We start from the raw sequence: 19,081 nt of genomic DNA on the forward strand, positions 1-19,081 counted from the left end.
AAATATGACCAGACTCCACACAGAACAACCCTGAATCAGGTTACGTATCGTACATCTAAAAGGTTCAATATTTACAAGGTCAGTGGCTCCCAGGAGCTCTGTGGATGCAGTAATTCTTCCCAGTAAAGACAGGGCTTGAAATGTTTAGAATAATAATATATCACAATGTGTATCTTGTTCCTCAGCTTTTCTAGATTTGCAAAGTTTGTTTGTGCATTTGTTTTCTGTCTTCTGTCTTTGGCTTGTTTTTAATTTACTCTTAGGTGCTTTTTGAATTACTTCTGAACCTAAGAAAGAGCCTCTCTGGTCGTATTAATATTTTATTTGGACCCTCTCTGTGACTTTGAACTCAAACACCCTCCCCCACTTATTTAGAGCTCATATAACAGTACTGCAATTGGTACAATTTGCATTATCATTAATAGAGCCCATGTTTTACAGGTCATTAAATTGTATTAACCAGGCACAATTAAAGTACTTCCTGTTTTATTATTTATTATTTAAATGTAGATACAGTTGAGGAAAAAAAATCATGTTAAACAAGTAAATCTGTGTATTTTAGAGGAAACAATAAATCAATTTTTTTGTAATCACTGGGAACCTGTGGAACACACTAGGACACAAAAGGGAAGTTTGGAGGAAATGATGGTAACAGATATCCTGCAGAATCTAAAGCATTAAAGTACTTGAAGTATAAATGTATATTTAGTTCTCTCCCTGAGTACCCTGACATTTACCTGCAAAAAAGAAATGGCTGTAGCATAATATTATGACTATAAGTAACATAAAACGTATTCCTAATGCTATATATATGTTATTTATTATGTTGAATAGTCTAAAGTGGACACAACATCTAGTTTATTATCTATAAGCAGAACTTACACTGGTTATTATGCAGCCTGGTGACTTGTATTCTGTAAGTTCAGTTGTCTTATCTTGCTGAGGCAGAATCGGGCCCTTTAAACTGGAAAGAAAAACAAAAGCTCAGATTCTGAGGACAAACATGGAAATATCTGAAACATCAATTCCATCCGTCCATCATCTGTAGAGCTCATCCTTTTGAGGGTCACCCCCGACATGTCACCGCTGTACCACAGCAGTTCCTAAAACTTGATGAATCTGTAACAAGATAAGTGAGTTGTCTCAATAATATGCTTCGGATGCTTTTCCAAGATTCTTGCTTTAACCAGGTTACATGTTGAATTTAACTCTGTATTTCTGTCATTTACATTGTGCCTGCAGATTGTTTTGAAATGAGACACTATGGGTAGAGTGTGAAGGTATTTTCACCCAGGCACACAGGAGTATTTGATGCTGAAGGCGTTTGACACCACCTTCAAAAGGCTTCTCTAACGTTCTCAGTGCAGATGAGCTGCACATGAATCTGAAGCATAGTGAGGACTCAGCAGGAAATAAAGGTCGGGAGAGAACGCGTCTTCTTGTGCTTTTTGTTTCTTCACTTCATGGGAACCTGAACATCTGAAAACAAGAACAGATAAACGGTGCAATATGCTTGTTTCAGCAACCTATAGATCCAAGTGTTTCCTCTCAGCGCTGTAAACCCAACCTCTGTTTGTGCTAATTACACACAACACGATCGTTTGTCGCCTCTTTCAGTTTTAAATATCAGTTTCATGACGACGCAGAGCGAGAGAGCAGCGCCTCCGGGAGCGGGGATGTCAACAGGCGCAAAACCACAAATCACATATTTTCTGCAGCCTCCCACTCCCAACAAACACACACAAACACACACACAAACACACACACACGGATAGATGCCAACCTGTACACGGGCACATTCATCCACAGCCACACATCCTCGCAGCAACAGATGGACGGCCTTGAGGCAGAGCCTGGGAGACTCGTGTGCGAGGGGAGAGCTGCCAATTGATTGCTAAGATCAGGTGTTCGTCTGCACAAAGGCACCTCCTGCTCTTTTCAAGTATCACGGTTATACTGGCCTCAGGACAAACGGAGACACAAAACAACTTCGGCATCTGTGGCCGGTAATGATCCCTTCAACAGAAATCTGGATAATGACATACCTGGACCATTTGTTGCAGTTAAAATCACTGTTGCTCGTTCGGAGCTCGGCGTGTGTCCTCCAGCAGCGTGTGCCGGGGCAGCGTGGTCCGGGTCCAGTCGCGGATCAGAACTCCAGAGAAGGACTTTCATCTGCTGCTGGTTCGACCTGCGTCCCTGAACACGTTGTGTAAGAGCATCTGCTAATGTTGGTGTTTGTCTCATTTGCTCTGGTACATGTTTCTGTTCTCAAAATACTCAAAACCAGTTCAAACCCTAAAACAGCAGATACTTTTATCATTTATTTATCTTATGTTATTATCACTTTACTGGAGAATTAACACCTGAAGATTTCCCCCTGATTTCTTTTGGAGACAGACGGTGTCGCACCTTGAACAGATTGTTAGGCCCAACGAGGCAAATTATGATTTGTGAATATGGGCTATAGAAATAAAATGTGATCAATTTGATTTTAACTTTGAAGCTCCCCTCGCCTCAATGTTACTTTTGTAAAGGGTGCAGCTGTTACCATAGAAAAACCCACTGTCCGCTACAGACTTAGCACTGAACAGCAAACAGATGCTCTTTGTGACTTGTTGATGAACATAATGAAGCTTTTAGCAGCTAAAGATCCACAAGCTCTTTCTGATGGAGACCAAAAACTGAGCTAAAAGACAGTGAATGTCCAACTTAGATTCTTTAGGTGGACAAACCTGCACTTCACGAAGTTGCTCCTGCTGGTGGATGTGCAGCTAGTCACTAACAAGTTGCTATATTAACTTATTAAATGATAGGGTTAGGGTTAGTTAGACCCCAAGTGGAAAAAAATGAAAATCTCAATAATAGTCAGTAATAGTCACCCAGAAATAAAGTTAGATACAACTGCCTCAATAAACTAATGTCATACAAACAACATTCTAACAGGTAATTCACAGGTTTGTGTTCATAGTATATCAAAATATAAGTCGGAATATATGGTAATTCCAGTTTTCTATTTTACTCGTGTATTTCTCTTTATGTTTTATTGTACAACATACTGGTCCACTCTGGTTGTTTTTGATAACTTGATCATATTTCCATTGAAATCAAAATTCTCCTTTCTGTTCGCACCATCTCGATGTTCGCCTTTACAAAACACAACAAATCCTTTGGCTCATTGTTCAACTTCTGTATGAAAGCATCAAAAACAGCATAAGAGGCTGTGAGGAAACAAATTGCTCGTTGATTTTCAGAGTCGTGGTTTTTACTTGTCGTTTGTGGGAAGAGGAAAAAGAGCAGCAGGGATGTTAGCCACTGTATCAGACTGAGGTGGAACCTGTTCCCAGATAAGAAAACATGAGGAAGACAACAACAACACATCGACACCACACACTACACAACGACACGTTCACTAAAAGCCTGACTGCCATGTTGAAACACAATCTCCACCTGGCTGTGGGTGATCTCATGTCATGTTTCCCCACAATGCCACTGTGGCGCGGCTCAGACAAGCAACCCCTGCCACCCCTGCACCCAAACATCAACCAACAGGGTCTCCCCTTGATCCCCTCTCCGCTGCTCTGGCTTTAGAAAACACGGTAATAGCAGTGATGTGTTCGTGTGGGCTCCGTGCTAACACTGTGGCTGTCAAAGGCCATCATGCCCCTTCAAAGGATGATGGCTCTCTAAAGTGGGCTCTCTCGGTAGCAGCCATTTTCCACTTGACTGGCCCCACACACGAGGGGGACTGGTAGCCCCTAGCAGCTGGGCCGGTCACTGGGGGTGGGGAGGAGGAGATGAATGGGCTGGATGGAAGGGACGGGGGCTAATAGCAAGAAGGGAAGGGCGTCTATATTCATCAAGAGGTGTGTTTAGTATTTTATCCTAAAATACAGCCTTTACTTTACCCTCAGAAACACTAAACTGACAATGCACTTGCTGCTCAGGTGTGTTTACCCGTGTGGGCACCAACCTGCTCACCATCACTTTCTACCACATCCCTGACTTATACATTGTACAGCCTCCTTTCTCAATATTTAGTTGGGAAACAGTTTGCCGATGGCTCGTCAGGGTGTGGAAACAGGAGCCCGTTAAGATGTTGATGTGATGGGACTGATAATTCAGCGAGTGTCTGTCTGCCGGGCCATATGGGCTTTGTGTCAACACTGCGGGTCCAGCCAGGTCTCACTCGGGACAGGGAGCGCAGGATGCATTTTCATAAATCATTTCTTGACACCCCATCAAGGTTATGTGGTTGGCAGTCTGGAGCCTGTAAATTGCCTTTGCATTGACAATGCAAAGATGCTCCATAGGGATTTGAGCAGTTCAGTAGCTATTTATGGTTGGAAAATTAAGATGACCTTTTTCTCAAGCGGTGATAATGGTGCTTTTAATATAAACTAACTCATAGTAGAGAATTCCTTGTCGTATACAGGAAATGAAAACCATTTATTCAGAGGCTGTACGCACTCGGACAAGCTGCAGCTTTTGTTTCCTGTCCATGATGCACTGGCTCCATACTATAACTGGAGGTAATAATTAGCTCACTACAGCAGGGTAACAAGTTTGCACCCCCGTCCTGCTGCGCAGCTCTGTAATTGGTCCCCTCATGTGGCACAGTCGGGCCCCAGAACAAAGGGTTCCCAGAGGGGGAATCTATGCTGACCCATGCTGAACCCTCCACAACAATGACAGGCAGGAAGCATTTACATATGCTGACAGACTTGTCTCCTCCTAGGGTGGAGTGCTAGGCACTTCATTAAAGCAACATCAATACCTGCTGATGGAAACCGAGGAGTGGGCCTGTGTGCATCACTGTCTGCTCCGAGACACTGTAGTGAAATGACATCGGGCTGTCACATCCAATTCTGAATCAACAGACAGCATTTATTAAATGAGGTGTGTGTGGAAATTGATGGTGGAGGGGCTGCGAGGTGCCGTCTGAGCTGTGGATCGTCTGCATGCATCAGCAATTGGTTTACCCACAAGCTGTTCACTCCAACATCAGCTGCCAAAATCTGTCGGTGTGCCGGTTCAGCCGAGCGAAATTCCACACTTTCCGTGTTGTTTTGTTATTGTTGACCTAAAAATAAAGAGTTGTTTTCCTTCCTCTGGTGAGGCCGAGCTTCTACTTGGCTCTGTCACATGTTTACATGCCAGTCAGAGGAGCCTGCGTCTCCGCAACCAGAAGATCGAGCAAAGTCAGACGCAGGTGACACATCTGTCGATTCAGCAGCCGAGCCGCGGGAGTGCAGGTGGATCCATTCATTCATTGCATCATGGCGCAATGAATTCATTCTCTTATCCAGTTACAGGAAGGGTAAATCCTCCTTCCATTTGACACACTGCTCATTTAGCTGAGAGGCACGGAGAATGGCTGGAGGGAGGGGGGCTGAGGTGGCGTTTCGGGGGGGAGTCGGGGGGGTCTGTGTGCTCTTTGGGAGGTGTCGTCCTGAGCAGATGGAGCTCTCAGTGGCGTAGTAAGTGGAGTCTTCACATGGCAGAGGAGACTGCAGGATCTCACAGGAGCGGGACTCAGCATCCAGGTGGCCACGGCCCCTCCTGTCCAGCTGGAGCAGCGATGGGACCATCTGACACTCGCAAGGAAATGATACACTTTTCTTTGCCGCTTTGTTTTGTCTCAGCACAAAAGCCCCGAGCCAATCAAGGAGTTTAGCTAATGACGCTCAGAGAAAATGGTTTTGATTACACATAAACACTCAAGGTCATGGCGACGACAAGAGAGCAGCGTTTATATGCAGGCTGCAGGTGAACACTCTGGGACAAGAATAAATGTGATTGTAATTTCACATGAGCCTGTATATATTTCTAAATCTGCATCAGCCACTGACTGCACTGATTGTTTTTTCTACTGCAGCGTGGAGTCAACAAATCCAAGTGAGAAAGTCCCATCTGTTCTCGTCCTCCACTGATCCCAGGCCCTGGAGGCTACGTAGGGCTAATTGTGGCCCCATTCTGCCTTCCTTATCTTTTTGTTTTTACTCAGTGTCGGGGTCAGGGAAGCTCCCAAATGACCAGCGGCAGGAGCAACAGCCAATCGGCCCCCGCTGAGCATCAGTAATTAGAGCCCTACTCTGCCTCCTCCTCCCTGCGCTTCCCTACAGACCCAGGCCAGGGAACCTCTCGCTCTCCTTCTGAAGGGCACGGGGGCAGAGAGGAGGAACAGCTGCTGATGGGAAAACACTCTCCAGCTCCCATGGTTGACCAGCGTCCCTGCGTCCTCCTCACAGGGCGACCGATGGCGATTATCTCTTTCAGTTTGATCGTTATCATCCTTTCCCACGACGTGACACACATTTCAGTCTGTATTTCAAAGGTGGCTGCTGCAGGACTAACACATGAGTAATAAATCACAATGGGTGGACAATCGTTTGTAATAGATTCAGCTTTTATGAAGGTTTGCAATTACCACTTAAATTAAAAAAATTAAATCTGGAGTGATTAACGGTCAGTTTTCAGGTGTGGTGACAAAATATGACAGTGGTGATATAAGTACTGCAATAAGTATTTGCATTAAAATATACTTAAATGTGCCAAAAGTACTTTAAGTGGCCCATTTCAAAATGATGTATATTCTAATATTGGATTAATTGACTTCATAATCATTGACTTCATGTGTATGTCACTACATTTGCAGGTGGTAAAGACGAGGCCAATTTAACAACATTATGCACAGCAGGGAAACTTAATCTATAATAATACATCATCATTTATTATAATATATCATTTATTATATTATATTTTGTGTTATTTTTTGCTGCAGGACTTATTCTATATTGTGCATTTAATACATATATGTGTTGTTCACATTCTACATCTGTATTTAAAAGCATAACAATAACTATATGTTCCGTGTTAGCTTAATAACACCATCAGTCGCTGTCCATCTTCTGACTCTGTTATATACACAATGATTTAATGCATCAACAACCTGTTCTCAAACTGTTTCTCATTTTATTCTGTACTTGCGTGAATTTGATGATTTGGTTTAAAGGTAAATATCCCGTGTGAAAGATGAATAACTGTCAGCGTTAAATCTCTTAGCTTCATTTTCTCATGTTGACAGAATACACGTATTTTAAAATGCGAGGATTTGAGTTCCTGCAGAATGTAGAGTAACTGGTGTTGGAAGTGTGCTTGCGACATCTAGTGGACAAAGAACCTCATAGCTGCTGCAACGCACTTTGGGCAAGAGGATGAACACAGGAAATGGACTTCAGAGTTGAACTTGGCATGTTTCATTTTTTAAATAGGTTTATAGTTTTTACATCATAGTTGATTGAATTACATTTACAAGTGCAAACACGGCTTAAAAAATCAGCTGCAAGGAGAAAAGAATGAACATAAAAGCATCAATTCTTTTAAATGGTGGAGTTCATAATACACCTGATTCTCAGAATAAAGATCTGTACATGATTCTCAGAAAGATTTATGAAAATATTGGATAATCTGCCTTAGTTCCTGGATCTACACTTTAATCTGCATTCACAACTAAATGTAATGGGATGTTCTCATGGGGCCTTATCCCTCCACTAATGAAGAAGTTTCTCTGCAGCTGACAAATAAACCAACAAACCCACACACAAACCAACACACACGGGTGAAGACACAACTTTCTCGGTGGACATAAATAGAAGTTTGAAAATGTAGAGAAACGTCAAAGAAATTGTTCTACATCAATACGAACCTCATGATTCAGTTAGCCTAGCTTAGCATAAAGACTGGAAACAGAGGGAAACAGCTAGCCTGGTGGTTCTTACACGGCTGGTGAGAGGTTGTCAAGAAATAGTTCGGCCTCCTCAGCTTCCATTGAATCAAAAATAGGTTGATTTTATATATTTTTGGTTTGTGCTACAGAAAAATTACACAAATTACAAATGTACACTTTAGAGGAGGCCGACTTTGGAGAGCGAGCCGTTCCACCTCGGACACCTTACTCAACACACTGGTAAAGTTTCAAAGTCACACAGGACATCGGGTGCTGCAGAAGTCTCCCGACTCAAACAGCCGGTAGGTGTTGACCAGCGGGAACATGGTGACCGAGCCGACCAGTGAGCCCATCTGTGATGCGGCTCCGCACCAAACCAGGGCGCTGTGGCTGCGGTCCCTCAGGATGACGGCCACCATGACTTTCACGTAAGACGTCGTTCCAGTGAAGAAGAGCCACGACAGCACCTGGTTCAGAGCACAAGAGCAAAGTGGAAATCAGCAGCTCGTCTAGATGATGATCTGGAAAAATCTAAATGTTGATATCTCAGCCTCATCGTCTGTTGTGGGCGTGAGAAAAGTTGCTCAACACTCAGGATTTCTAAAAAGAATTTGTAGAAAGTGTTTCCCCCATAAAGCCACCCAACCTCTTTCACTTACAATGAGCACCTCTCCCCCGACAGTACCCTGCAGCAACGGACATGGACTCATGGCAGCCATAGCCATGTTGTAGCTGCCAAATCCTGCCCCAAGCATCGACAGCCCACCGAGGAACACCAGTGACCTGAGAACAGTGGGGGGGTTATCAGCAGCAGATTCAAGGAACACTATTACAGACAGTCGGAGCAGAAGAGGTCAAAGATATTTTCAGATCTCTTCTGCTCATGGCCACTACGAGATAACTTATTAATGACCTGCTGATATAAGGAATGAGGGCACAACATTTTATTTTTATGCTACATTATTATCCAAGTTCCAGTTACAAAGATAATATAAGACTTGACTGGCCTGAATTACTCTAATATGAAATTCAACTTTGCTCGCTTGCTAAACTGCAGTGAATAGAAACACAATAAGGGAATTTTCTTCTAAGTAGACGATAACTTTAGAAGATGCATCTATTATCTTTAGCGCTTAAGGGTTGTGCGCCTCAAGCCCCAATTTAAATGGAATGATAGAAACCAAACCCACTTTTTTAAAAATAAATAAACACTAAGCACTCATCCTGCTGAAGCTGTTGGATAAAGATCCTGTTGCACATAACCTCTTGATGGTTCATTGTAAACTGAAAGACTCCATTGAAGACACCATTCGATTTTACCTGTTTGGGAAGAACATTGCGATGGTGCATGCCACTGGGTTGGCCACTGACGCCAGAGCAGCCGTCAGGTGATAGGCGAGGTTCCCGTACGGCATACAGGAGTAGGTCTGCACGGAGGGCAGCACGCCGTTGGTGGCAGCATTAACCAGCACCACCAGCGTGTAGATGAAGGCGAGCTGGGACGTGGAGAGTTGGGGAGCAGCCAGCAGAGCCTTGCCCTTGACTTCACCCTCACCCTCAGCCTGGCCCTTCACAGCCACTTCATCAGTCTCTGCTCCGGGGTTATCCAGGCCCGAGCTGACAGCTCCCTCAGTGTCTGGCATGAGGTTCTCAGTGGAAAGCTCGAATGTTCGGGGAAGTTTGTTCAGAGCGACAAAAGCTGCCAGGCTTACGGACATCATGACCGCGAGGAAGGCGAAAAACACCTCGATGGAGAAGTTGGGAGGAAGATACTCAGTGTGTGAGGTGGACACGTTTCCGTACGTGTGGTTTCCCTCCGTGTGATTGGAGTCGACACACCTTGTGATGCCCACTCCTTGAGCCAGAGCGACTACGCCAGGAATGAAACCACTCAGCCCTTCTCCGAAAAAATACGTAGTGATGTACTTTGCTGGCAGCTGCGTCATGAAAGGCATGAAGGTGACTGAGGAGGTGCAGTCCACCAGAGAGAGGAAGAAGGTGATGATGAAGAAGGCCAAGCTGTATGATGCCCCGGCCACGACCGTTGTCGTGTCCCAGAAGACAGCCAGCAGGATGCAGGACACCACACCGATGGAGAGGATGGTGTAGATGACCACACGCTCTTTGTGAGGACCCGGGCACAGCTTGTGCATGAGGGTAACCAGCAGAGGTCCCAGGTTGGCCAGCTGGATGATGACCGTCAGGTACGAGGGGAGATCCCAGCCCTCGGGGAGAGAGTTGACGATGAGCGGCAGTTCCACCCACAGGCCGTTCACTGCCACCCAGGAGCCCAGGCCGAAGGCACAGGCCAGCACGTGGATCAGGAGAGACATGCTGCAGCTGGATCAGTCGGATGAACCCCTGACCACACAACATGAAGCAGAGACTGTGACTTATTAAATCCAGAGCTCAGAGCCAGTGGTGATTTACTGGAGTTTTCATCTTGAGTAAATGTTCGACCAGCAAAATGACCTCAAAGTAACAGAAGCATTCTCCCATTACTGACTTTTAATAACTACATGATGTTATAAATACTGATGCATCGAAGTGTAAACAACATTTTATTGTACAGCTGCTCAAGAAGGAGGAAGTTGTAATGTTATGTACAGTTCACTAGTTTATACAAGTGGCTCCCAACCTCTGGGTGGGGACCTTTAAAAGGGTCACATGATGAAACTGAGAGTTCCTGAGATGATTCATTGGAGAAGAGACAAGAAACCAAACACTGCTTTGCATTAATTTATCTTCATTTTTGGTTGTGAAATATTAAATAATTGGACCTCTAATTGAAACTTAGTGTGTCATGACTCCTCCAACAATCCGAGTCTTAAGACATGAGAGTGAAACACAATATTTCCCATTTCCATTTCTAAGTGTTCATCGAATCTGCTTCACACTTGTGTATTGCTCAGGTCCAGAGGAAGTGCAGAGTTGAATTCCTTGCGATTCGGAAACACGATCAGTTCAATATTAATTATAGATATTAAAGCGTGAAGAGGTGCAGCTTCAGGGTTCTGTGGACTGAGTTCTGCAGCCAGTCTTGATTTGCTGTGACTCAATCAGCGCAGGTCACTTTAACAGCTCCAGAGAGAGAAGCCTCCACCGGCATCACCGCAGGTCAAACAGCCCGTTCCAAACAGGCAGCTTTACAACAGGCGCTGCACTCGTTGATGTAACGAGTCAAGTCAAGGACAAGTGTGTTTCTATCAGAGACCAATCAGGTGGAGAATCATGCTTCTCCTGAACCAGCGTTGTTTCAGTTCACACACACAGAGGACGCCACTGCTGTGTGTGTCAAGCAGCTGATTCAAGTTTCACATCCCTTTTGCACATTGTTGAGGAATCCAACAAACACTGTGTGTGCTGTCATGGTTTGTTTCTCGACTCGCTTGTGTCTTTCCAAGCTGATCTCATGATGGTGGACTAACCAAGTCAGAGAATGTCATGGGCAAGTGCCCCCCCGTGACTCATACATGTGTGTTCAACTAAATCCAGTCACCAAAAACACAACAGGAAACCCGATTATGTTTTATAACAAAGTGATCCCTTGAGATCGAGTCTAAGAACATAATCTCCTGTTGTCAGTTTACTGTTCACTATGCTGCAGGAAAACACGTGGACATGTACTCACAAGCGTCTTCAGCCCCTGGAGGTGGTGAGTACGTCTTCCTGTCAACTTGTGTAGAAGCTAGTGACAGATCTCCCTTGGCCGCCCTCACACACAAACACAGATGGGAATCACATGGCTCCTGGGTAGGTCAGAGTCCACTGCAACCACTGATCAGCCACACTGGATAACAAGAGGACAGTGTTTCAATCGACTGAGATTCCTCCACTGCACACGCCTCTTCATTAGGTCACGTCAGGGAAGCACTTTGAGAGGCACTTGACATTTTTGCATTTGCAGAAAAAAACTAAATGTGCTGGAGCGGTAGGAAGATAGAGATCACAGGAGGAGGTGGAGAATTAAATGTTGAATTCAGAAAAGTGCAGGATATGGTTTTATAAAAGATAACATAAGACTTCCTGTCTGTACGTTATATGTCTGACTCTGAGGAGAACGTTTGACGTTATAATTGTATTTTGCCAAATTACAACAGCTGATCTGTGGAGCTCTTTACAGCGTCGTCCTCTCCTTTACTGGCTCTACCTTGTCCTGTAATCTTTACTGGTTTTCCAAATACACCAGTATGTTGTTATCAGCGCGTTTTATCAGACACATTTTCCCTCCAATTTGATCCATAAGGTCAAACTCCAGAGAAGCAGCTCTTGTGCCTGCAACGGCCACAACCGGCCAGAGGGGCAACATGCACCATGTGAACTGTGTCTCAGACCTCAGGAGGATAATTTGTTGATATCAAACAGTGACTGGGATGGTTTCGAGTCTTGTGTAACAAATGGTTGCTAAATGAGTTCAGGGAAGTAAACACTTCTTCATTTCTCCTCAGCAGACATCACTCTCATCACCTGCCTTCGACAGCAGGACTCACTCACAGGACTAGTTGTGTTTAAATTAGCATTATTTCCCTTTTCCAATAAAATTTTATTTATTTGTAGTGCACTTAACTAATCAAGGTTACAAGGTGCTTCAGAAAACCTATGCCAAAACAAGTGAATTTCTGAAAGGGCATTTCAGTAACCAACAGTTGCATATGGCCCTTGAATGGTGTTAATAAGGATAAGGGGATAAAATAATAACAATAATAATATGGATAAATCACTAACCTCATCAATCGATGGCCGGATCTGCTTCTCTTTGGTGATGTGTCTGATGTCAGATGGTCGTGGTGGGAAAGATTATGATGATTATACCCACCATAGTATCATCATCCAGATTTTAACCAGTCAGTTTCAATTGGAACAGTCTTCACAGGAATCCGTTTGGGAAAAGAACTGCTCCCAGCAGTAGGATGCAAACTTTGGTCCATGTCTCCTCAACATAGGAGAATCCTCAGGAAGCACAGGGAACACGAGCAGGCTGTTGTACCGAGGTAACTCAACGATTTCATGTTGCAGGTCGTCAGGCATGAACTGGCTCCACGTTAACCGGCGCAGCGAATGTGCTTAATTCCTTTGGTTTGCTTTTCATGACCTGAAACTCAGTTAATCTAATCTTCCTGGAGGGGTTTTGCTAACACAGCAGCATGTTCAGATCTCACTGTCGGCTTGTCTTGTTACAGAGAAGGTAAATGTTTCCCCTTATCCAGCCTGCACAGGCAGCAACACCATGCAGATACACGGCTGTGCAGAAATACCTCTGATGCTTCAGATTGCGTTGGGACACTTTGGAACAATTGTACTTTGTCCAGTGCTGGCAGCTCAGCAGAGGCCACACTCGTGGGTGTTGCCAGGAGAAAACTTCCTTCAGGGTTTTGGAAGCTTTCTTCAGTTTTCTGTCAGTTTGTGAAGTTAAAGCAACAGAACTACTTAAGTTTAGGAAGAGATTAAAAGATCTAACTTCTATATAATAATGTATAACCTGTAGGTTTTGAGTTTGTGTTCACAATAGAAAAGTGACAGTGTACTCAGCATAGGCACCGGCAGTTGTACTATCAGCTCTGTGGTTATCTACTTAAAGGTTGCGAAACTAAAAGCTACAGTCAGTAGTTAGTGTCTTCTCACAGAACAGTGTAGCTCCTTAGTATGAGAACATTTAATTATCTCCACTAAGCATTGTAGTAAATCTGAGGGTGAACTGTTGGACAAATAAACATTTAGACCCGATTATGGAGCTGAATTGAGAAAAAGAAGATGAGGGCTAAATCCAAGGTCTTGACGTTTAGCTCGAAGGGAACAACATGTGTAAATGTCACAACAGTCCAAACCAAGCCTTACACTCAAAACCACAAGGGAAACTCATCGTGCCTTAAACTGGTCTGAGCTTGCATCACATTTCCAAATATTCCGCTTGGGTCATTCAAGCACATACGTTATTTATAAACAACCACTGCACATGGTTCCAGTTGCTCTGCAGACACGATGCATTTAAACTTTCACGAGTGATTTACGACACAAATGCGTGAAGTAAGATTTATGAAAGACGTGGAGAAAGAAACACAAAATTGTCACATTAAGAAGCAAAGAACAGTTTCACAGGTCAGACAACTCCTCTGACATTATACAGGACCAAAAGAGGGAGCCGGTTCCACTGCTACTTTCAAGCCTGGTTTAACTGGGACTAATGCAAGCTACAGCAGATATGCAGACTATGCTCATATAGATATTAAGATCAGATATAGTGGTGTTGATAAGAATGTTCACTTTGGACAGTTCTTACATAGAAGGAAAGAAAACGCGAGATCAAGGTCGACCACTTCTTGGCACTTTGCCAAGCTGCAGACGTGCATTTACTTGAAAACAATGTGTTCAAGCCCATGTCAACACACACTGAAGTAAATATTTCATTAGACATCTGACCACAAGACATTCTTAACACCATTTTCCAGGTTCAACTGGGTTTGCCTGTCAGGGTTTGTAGGTGAAGAAGATTACTTTGTGATTTACAGAAAATGTCTCGTGAACCACGTCAACTGTGTTAAGTGGCCGTTTTTTTTTTATGTAACAAAAAGGCAACAGACAAAGAGGTACACTCAATAAGATTATTTATGTTATTGTACAATCTGCATTATTTTTAACAAATAATAATAAAAAGAAGATTAGTAAGATGTACAGTATTCGAATGATCATATCTGGTGTGGACTGAGGACTCCGCCTGCCTCGTCACATCGAGTCCGCCCAGAGCTCCAGTGATGGGGGAGGGAGGGGGGGGCGGGGCCTGGAATGAATTTTTCATGAATGCTCTAATATTTGAGTGTGCGTGTGTGTATGCTTTTCTTTGTTTGTGTGTGTGTGTTTGTATGTATGCTTTTCTTTGTTTCTGTGTGTGTATGCATGTGTGTTTTTTTTTCTGTGTTTCTGTGTGTACATGCTCAGCCAAGGTATCGGCAGGAGGTGGAATGTCACATGTCGGATGATGGTGGGGGGATAAAAGGGATGAAAGCAAATATTAAGAGTTGAAGGAAGCGGGGAGGAGAAGAAGAGGAGAAAAAGATGGAGCCAGACGTGGAAGGGGCTCAGTTGCTGTAGATCTGGCCCTCAGGCGGCTGAGGAAGCTTCATGTTCTCCTTGCACGTCATGAGCCGCCGCAGCTCCAGCAGCACCATCCGGATGCTGTAGGTGTTCTGCCACTTGGATAGTGAAGTCACCGCATGCATGTCAACCTGGAGGAGAGACCAGTAAGGATTGATATGAGGCCTCTAGCTCTCCAATAATGATTTTGTGTTGCAGTCAGAAAACGTCTGTCTTAGCTTTTGCTTTTCTAAATGGTTAAAATGTTAGAAATTAGATCGTTAGACACTTTACGGTCACATGACTTCCTCAATGTTCCAAATCAGTTTTTTACTGAAAGCGAGTAACCCCCCCCCCCCCCCCAACGGTAAAGACACGCTTAGTAAAATATTCACTAACATAAATTGGTGGGTGTTATTTTGCTGCATTTGAAAAACTGCATAAAAGGACCACAATCACTCTTAGAGTTAAGAATAAGTAAAACATCCGACAGATTGAGTGGAACTGATCTCAGAACAAGATCAAGAACATTATAGACAACATGACACAGACTAACAGCCGATGTAGAAGGTTTACATACCACACCGCTGGAGGTGTGCACGCCATTCAAGTTTATCTTTGTCACGAATTTGACAAACGGTGGGACCTCTGGGTAGCCCGGCCCACATTCAACCTTCAGATTGTACATCCTGTTTTCAAAGCTCGTCTGTGGACAGAAACCAGAAGTGAGCGGTCAGCACAGCAAACATCAACAAACAGCACTCAAGTCATTTTCAGACAGGACATGAGGTTTATTAAACTCAAGTCTGTCATAAGATAATATCCACCATCCTCTGGAAGATGTCTTAATCTACGGAGGGCTGTTAATATTCATTACAGATGCATAATTAGCGGCAGCCTTCAAATAATCAAGGCTAAAATGTTGATTACAAGAAGGAATTTATAATGGAGGTGTAAACCTGTTGCTTCCTGTTATTTTGTGCTAATGTGTGGTGATAAATCCTCTTCACTTAATTATTTTATTGCTCCGTCACCTCAAATTCACTTTGCTAATTAATGCAGCATCGTTCATCAGTCTCCCTTTGCACCAGTTTGAATCCCAAGCAGAGACATTCACTCCCAGCAGCAGACACTTGAGACCTTGTGCTGACAGGACAGTTTGTCCCCCTCTCTAATGAGGACTGTGCCACTCACCCTCTGAGGGCCGAGGATCACTCCTCTCCACCGGGTTAAGGTCATGTCCTCGTCATCCTCCAGACCCCAGCTCACCGTCCCGTCTCCCACACCTTTCTGACCTTCCTCCAGCTCTTCCAGGAGCCGGAAATTGCGAGGAACTTTAACGCCTGTGTTGAGGACAAACACAAAAGATGTTACACCCAAACCTGGCTGCACCTTTTCCCCACACGACAGGTGGGGTTAGCTCCCATCAGCCAGACACAACCAGCAGAGAATCAGACACATCTGGATTTGACCACCTGTCCTCGGCCTTTAGGGAGAGACACACGTTATTCACCAGCTCTGGTGAAACATGAGGCCGTGACGGTGCTGCATCGCTCGGCCTCTGCAGTGAGGTGTGATGGTGCCGCTGCACTGGGCCATCACGCAAACACGGTGGCCGCGTCAGCTGCTGCTGCGACCCGGCTCCACAGCTCCACTGACCGTCAGTTCCCTCCACTGACATTCAGTGGGTCTGTGCTACTGACACGAAGGAGCCACAGCTGCACAGAGGATCCACCGCGGGTTGTTATTGACGAGTTGTTTTGTTGTACACACATCCGCTATCGGGTCCCTGCTCAATTCCGCAAATAAGCTAACACCGCCCGGCTGTAGGAGGAGCTGCGGTTCGGTTCCCAGTTTAGATCACGTTAGTAACTGGAAACCAACACGTAGCACCGTCGTATACACGAGTACACGCGCTGTTAAACACCCGCATCGCCTCGACCGACGTGAAATCCTGTCCCATCCTCGCGTCCAGCTCAACTCACGCTAGCTTAGCTAACACGGCGCTTCCTATTCATTCTCTGTGGCGGCTCCGCGTTAGCATGTAGCTTAGCGCGGAGCCGCCGCGTCACAACCCAGTCACGCAGCTTCTGGAGCCTGTTCGCTCGGGAGATGATAATTCACGAAGCCGGTGAATCAGCGACATCTTCTCATTGTGATTTCTTTTCTCTTGATAATTTACCTGATCCGGCGGCGACCGCCATCTTGTCGCTGTTAAGCGGGGGCGCGCACGTTGTTTTACTATTGTGGCCGACGTGGCGTGCGCGCGCGGAAGAAACGCAGAGCATCTCGGGGTCTGTAGTTTGATGTCACGTGTTCTTATATTGTTCACAATTAGAAAGTAGCAGTAAATATGTTTAATGGTTTTAAATAATTGGTTTAACGACAATGCTTAAATTCGTCCTGTTACATTTAGCTAATTTTATTACTCTATTACTAGTTTATTTCATTACCTTTTTACCACAGGCCCCACCCTGCTGCTGGAAATACACTCTAGGACAAATGTTAATAAATCTACATCCTCATATTGCAGTGTTTACTCTTGTAACGCTGTTAAAGGTCAATATTTAGGCGTAGAAATATAAAATAATATGAAATTACCTCATGTAAAAACTTAAGAAATGTAGATATTTGTCAAGAAGGAGCCGATTAGCTCAAGTCTATGTTCCATAAACAACAGACAAATAGAAACGTCTTGAGGAAAGGACTAAAACTGTTGGATATCACCTGTATTATCCTTTTAATAGAGACAGAGGTTCACTTCCCTAAAGGTTCTACTACATCTATGCAACATAATTAGGCCTAACATCATATTTATAATAATAAGAAACACATTTTATTTTTCATGGATAAAAAGGATTCCGTTATTGTTTTTTATCTCTTAGATTGTTTTTGTTACCGTGACATGTCAAAATATCATCTTGTAAACATCTATATCAACACTCACTGTAAACTCCCAACAGAATGAGTTCATGCAGATAAAAAAAAAAAGAGGGAAATTATGTAAAGCATCTTTAAGCTAAAGCAGGGGAAGAAAGAACGGCATGAGACAAAACAAGAAGCAGCAATAATCAATTGTTTATTTTAGTTGACTTATAAATACAGTTTAATATATACATTGTAAGTCTCCCACATGGAAGACAACAAAAAGGCATCGAGGCATTATTCTGATATCTAAAACTCCATCACCACCAGCCAATATAACCAACTACAACATCCATATGGGTCCTGCCTCCGAAGAAGTGAGAGGCAAACGAAGGGCAATTTAAAGTCAGCCGGTGAATTGTTTTTTTCCCACGTTGTCGGCAAGATTTACAGTAACTCAATCGGGGAGAGAATAAGGCAATTCAATATAAAGTCCAGGGTTCATTACAAAACCGATTTGAACACAGCATGTCAAACATACCAACAATTACCGCCCACCACACTCACTGACAACTTCATTTGCTTCCACAAAACAGTGTCCGGTGGGAACAATATTGAATTAACCGCTCACATTGTCACAAAATACCCTTCAAGTCCACTAATGAAAGCCCATTGTCTCTAAGCAGAAAAACACACAGCTTAATCACAAGTTCTACCTCAATCCCAAGAGGCCAAGTTAACTGCACTGACATAGGGCTACAACAGAACCTATTCTGTATTTAAGATCGTTCGGCTATATTGCCAAAAGAATCGGACACAAATAAGTGATTGAAACAACTTTTATCCAATAAATAACGTCTCTCACTTCAACTCATGGGGGTGTTTTGTCTTGTTTTGTTTCCAATTCATAATAAACTACTTTACTCAGCTTAACCACAATCCTGAGATCATCTGGAGAATCAGAAGGAAGAATAAGTCGATACATGTTACAGCCTTAAATAGCAATGAAAGCAAGTCTGTATACAAGCAAGGATTATTCTAGTATGAGTTCAACACGGGTTTTTTCATGTCAATTGTGTCGATGTCCAAACTAATGATGGTCAATCGTGTCTAAAATCTTAGACTGTCCTAGTTTCACAAAAACACAAAGTTACCTAATCATTACTTTTTTATCTTACCACAAAAAGGCAATTAACTGAAGCACTGAAACATTCAGCGGAGCCAACGCAGAGCTTGCTCTTAGTAAAGTTGAGTGTCTCTCAGCAGTAACCTCTGCCAGTAATAATGTTGTCTAATCAATAAAGAATTAGCAGGACTACAATTTGGACGTAGGCCTTGAAACTTTGATGCAGAGACACATGATGCACAGAACTGCTTCTCACAATACTTCTCTACGAGTACAATTCAATGTGTCATGTA

General features: G+C 43.8%; 2 protein-coding genes across 2 annotated transcripts; both read right to left on the minus strand.

Moving 5' to 3' along the window:
- Window positions 1-7,243: 7,243 nt before the first annotated feature.
- On the minus strand, window positions 7,244-13,164 carry slc52a3 (solute carrier family 52 member 3). The gene is made up of 5 exons (XM_053425638.1): window positions 12,455-13,164; window positions 11,361-11,519; window positions 9,050-10,090; window positions 8,389-8,512; window positions 7,244-8,196 (listed from the first exon to the last, which is right to left on the minus strand). Exons 3-5 carry the CDS (start codon window positions 10,060-10,062, stop codon window positions 7,984-7,986), a joined length of 1,350 nt encoding a protein of 449 aa, XP_053281613.1. The 5' UTR covers window positions 10,063-10,090; window positions 11,361-11,519; window positions 12,455-13,164; the 3' UTR covers window positions 7,244-7,983.
- Window positions 13,165-14,043: 879 nt separating this feature from the next.
- ube2v1 (ubiquitin-conjugating enzyme E2 variant 1) lies at window positions 14,044-17,083 on the minus strand. Its single transcript, XM_053425739.1, has 4 exons — window positions 16,980-17,083; window positions 15,992-16,140; window positions 15,378-15,503; window positions 14,044-14,949 (listed from the first exon to the last, which is right to left on the minus strand). The coding sequence occupies exons 1-4, from the start codon at window positions 16,999-17,001 to the stop codon at window positions 14,803-14,805; spliced, it is 444 nt and encodes a 147-aa protein (XP_053281714.1). The 5' UTR covers window positions 17,002-17,083; the 3' UTR covers window positions 14,044-14,802.
- Between the last annotated feature and the right edge of the window lie 1,998 nt (window positions 17,084-19,081).

This window comes from Pleuronectes platessa, chromosome 6, assembly GCF_947347685.1.
Source record: "Pleuronectes platessa chromosome 6, fPlePla1.1, whole genome shotgun sequence".
Lineage (NCBI taxonomy): Eukaryota > Metazoa > Chordata > Actinopteri > Pleuronectiformes > Pleuronectidae > Pleuronectes > Pleuronectes platessa.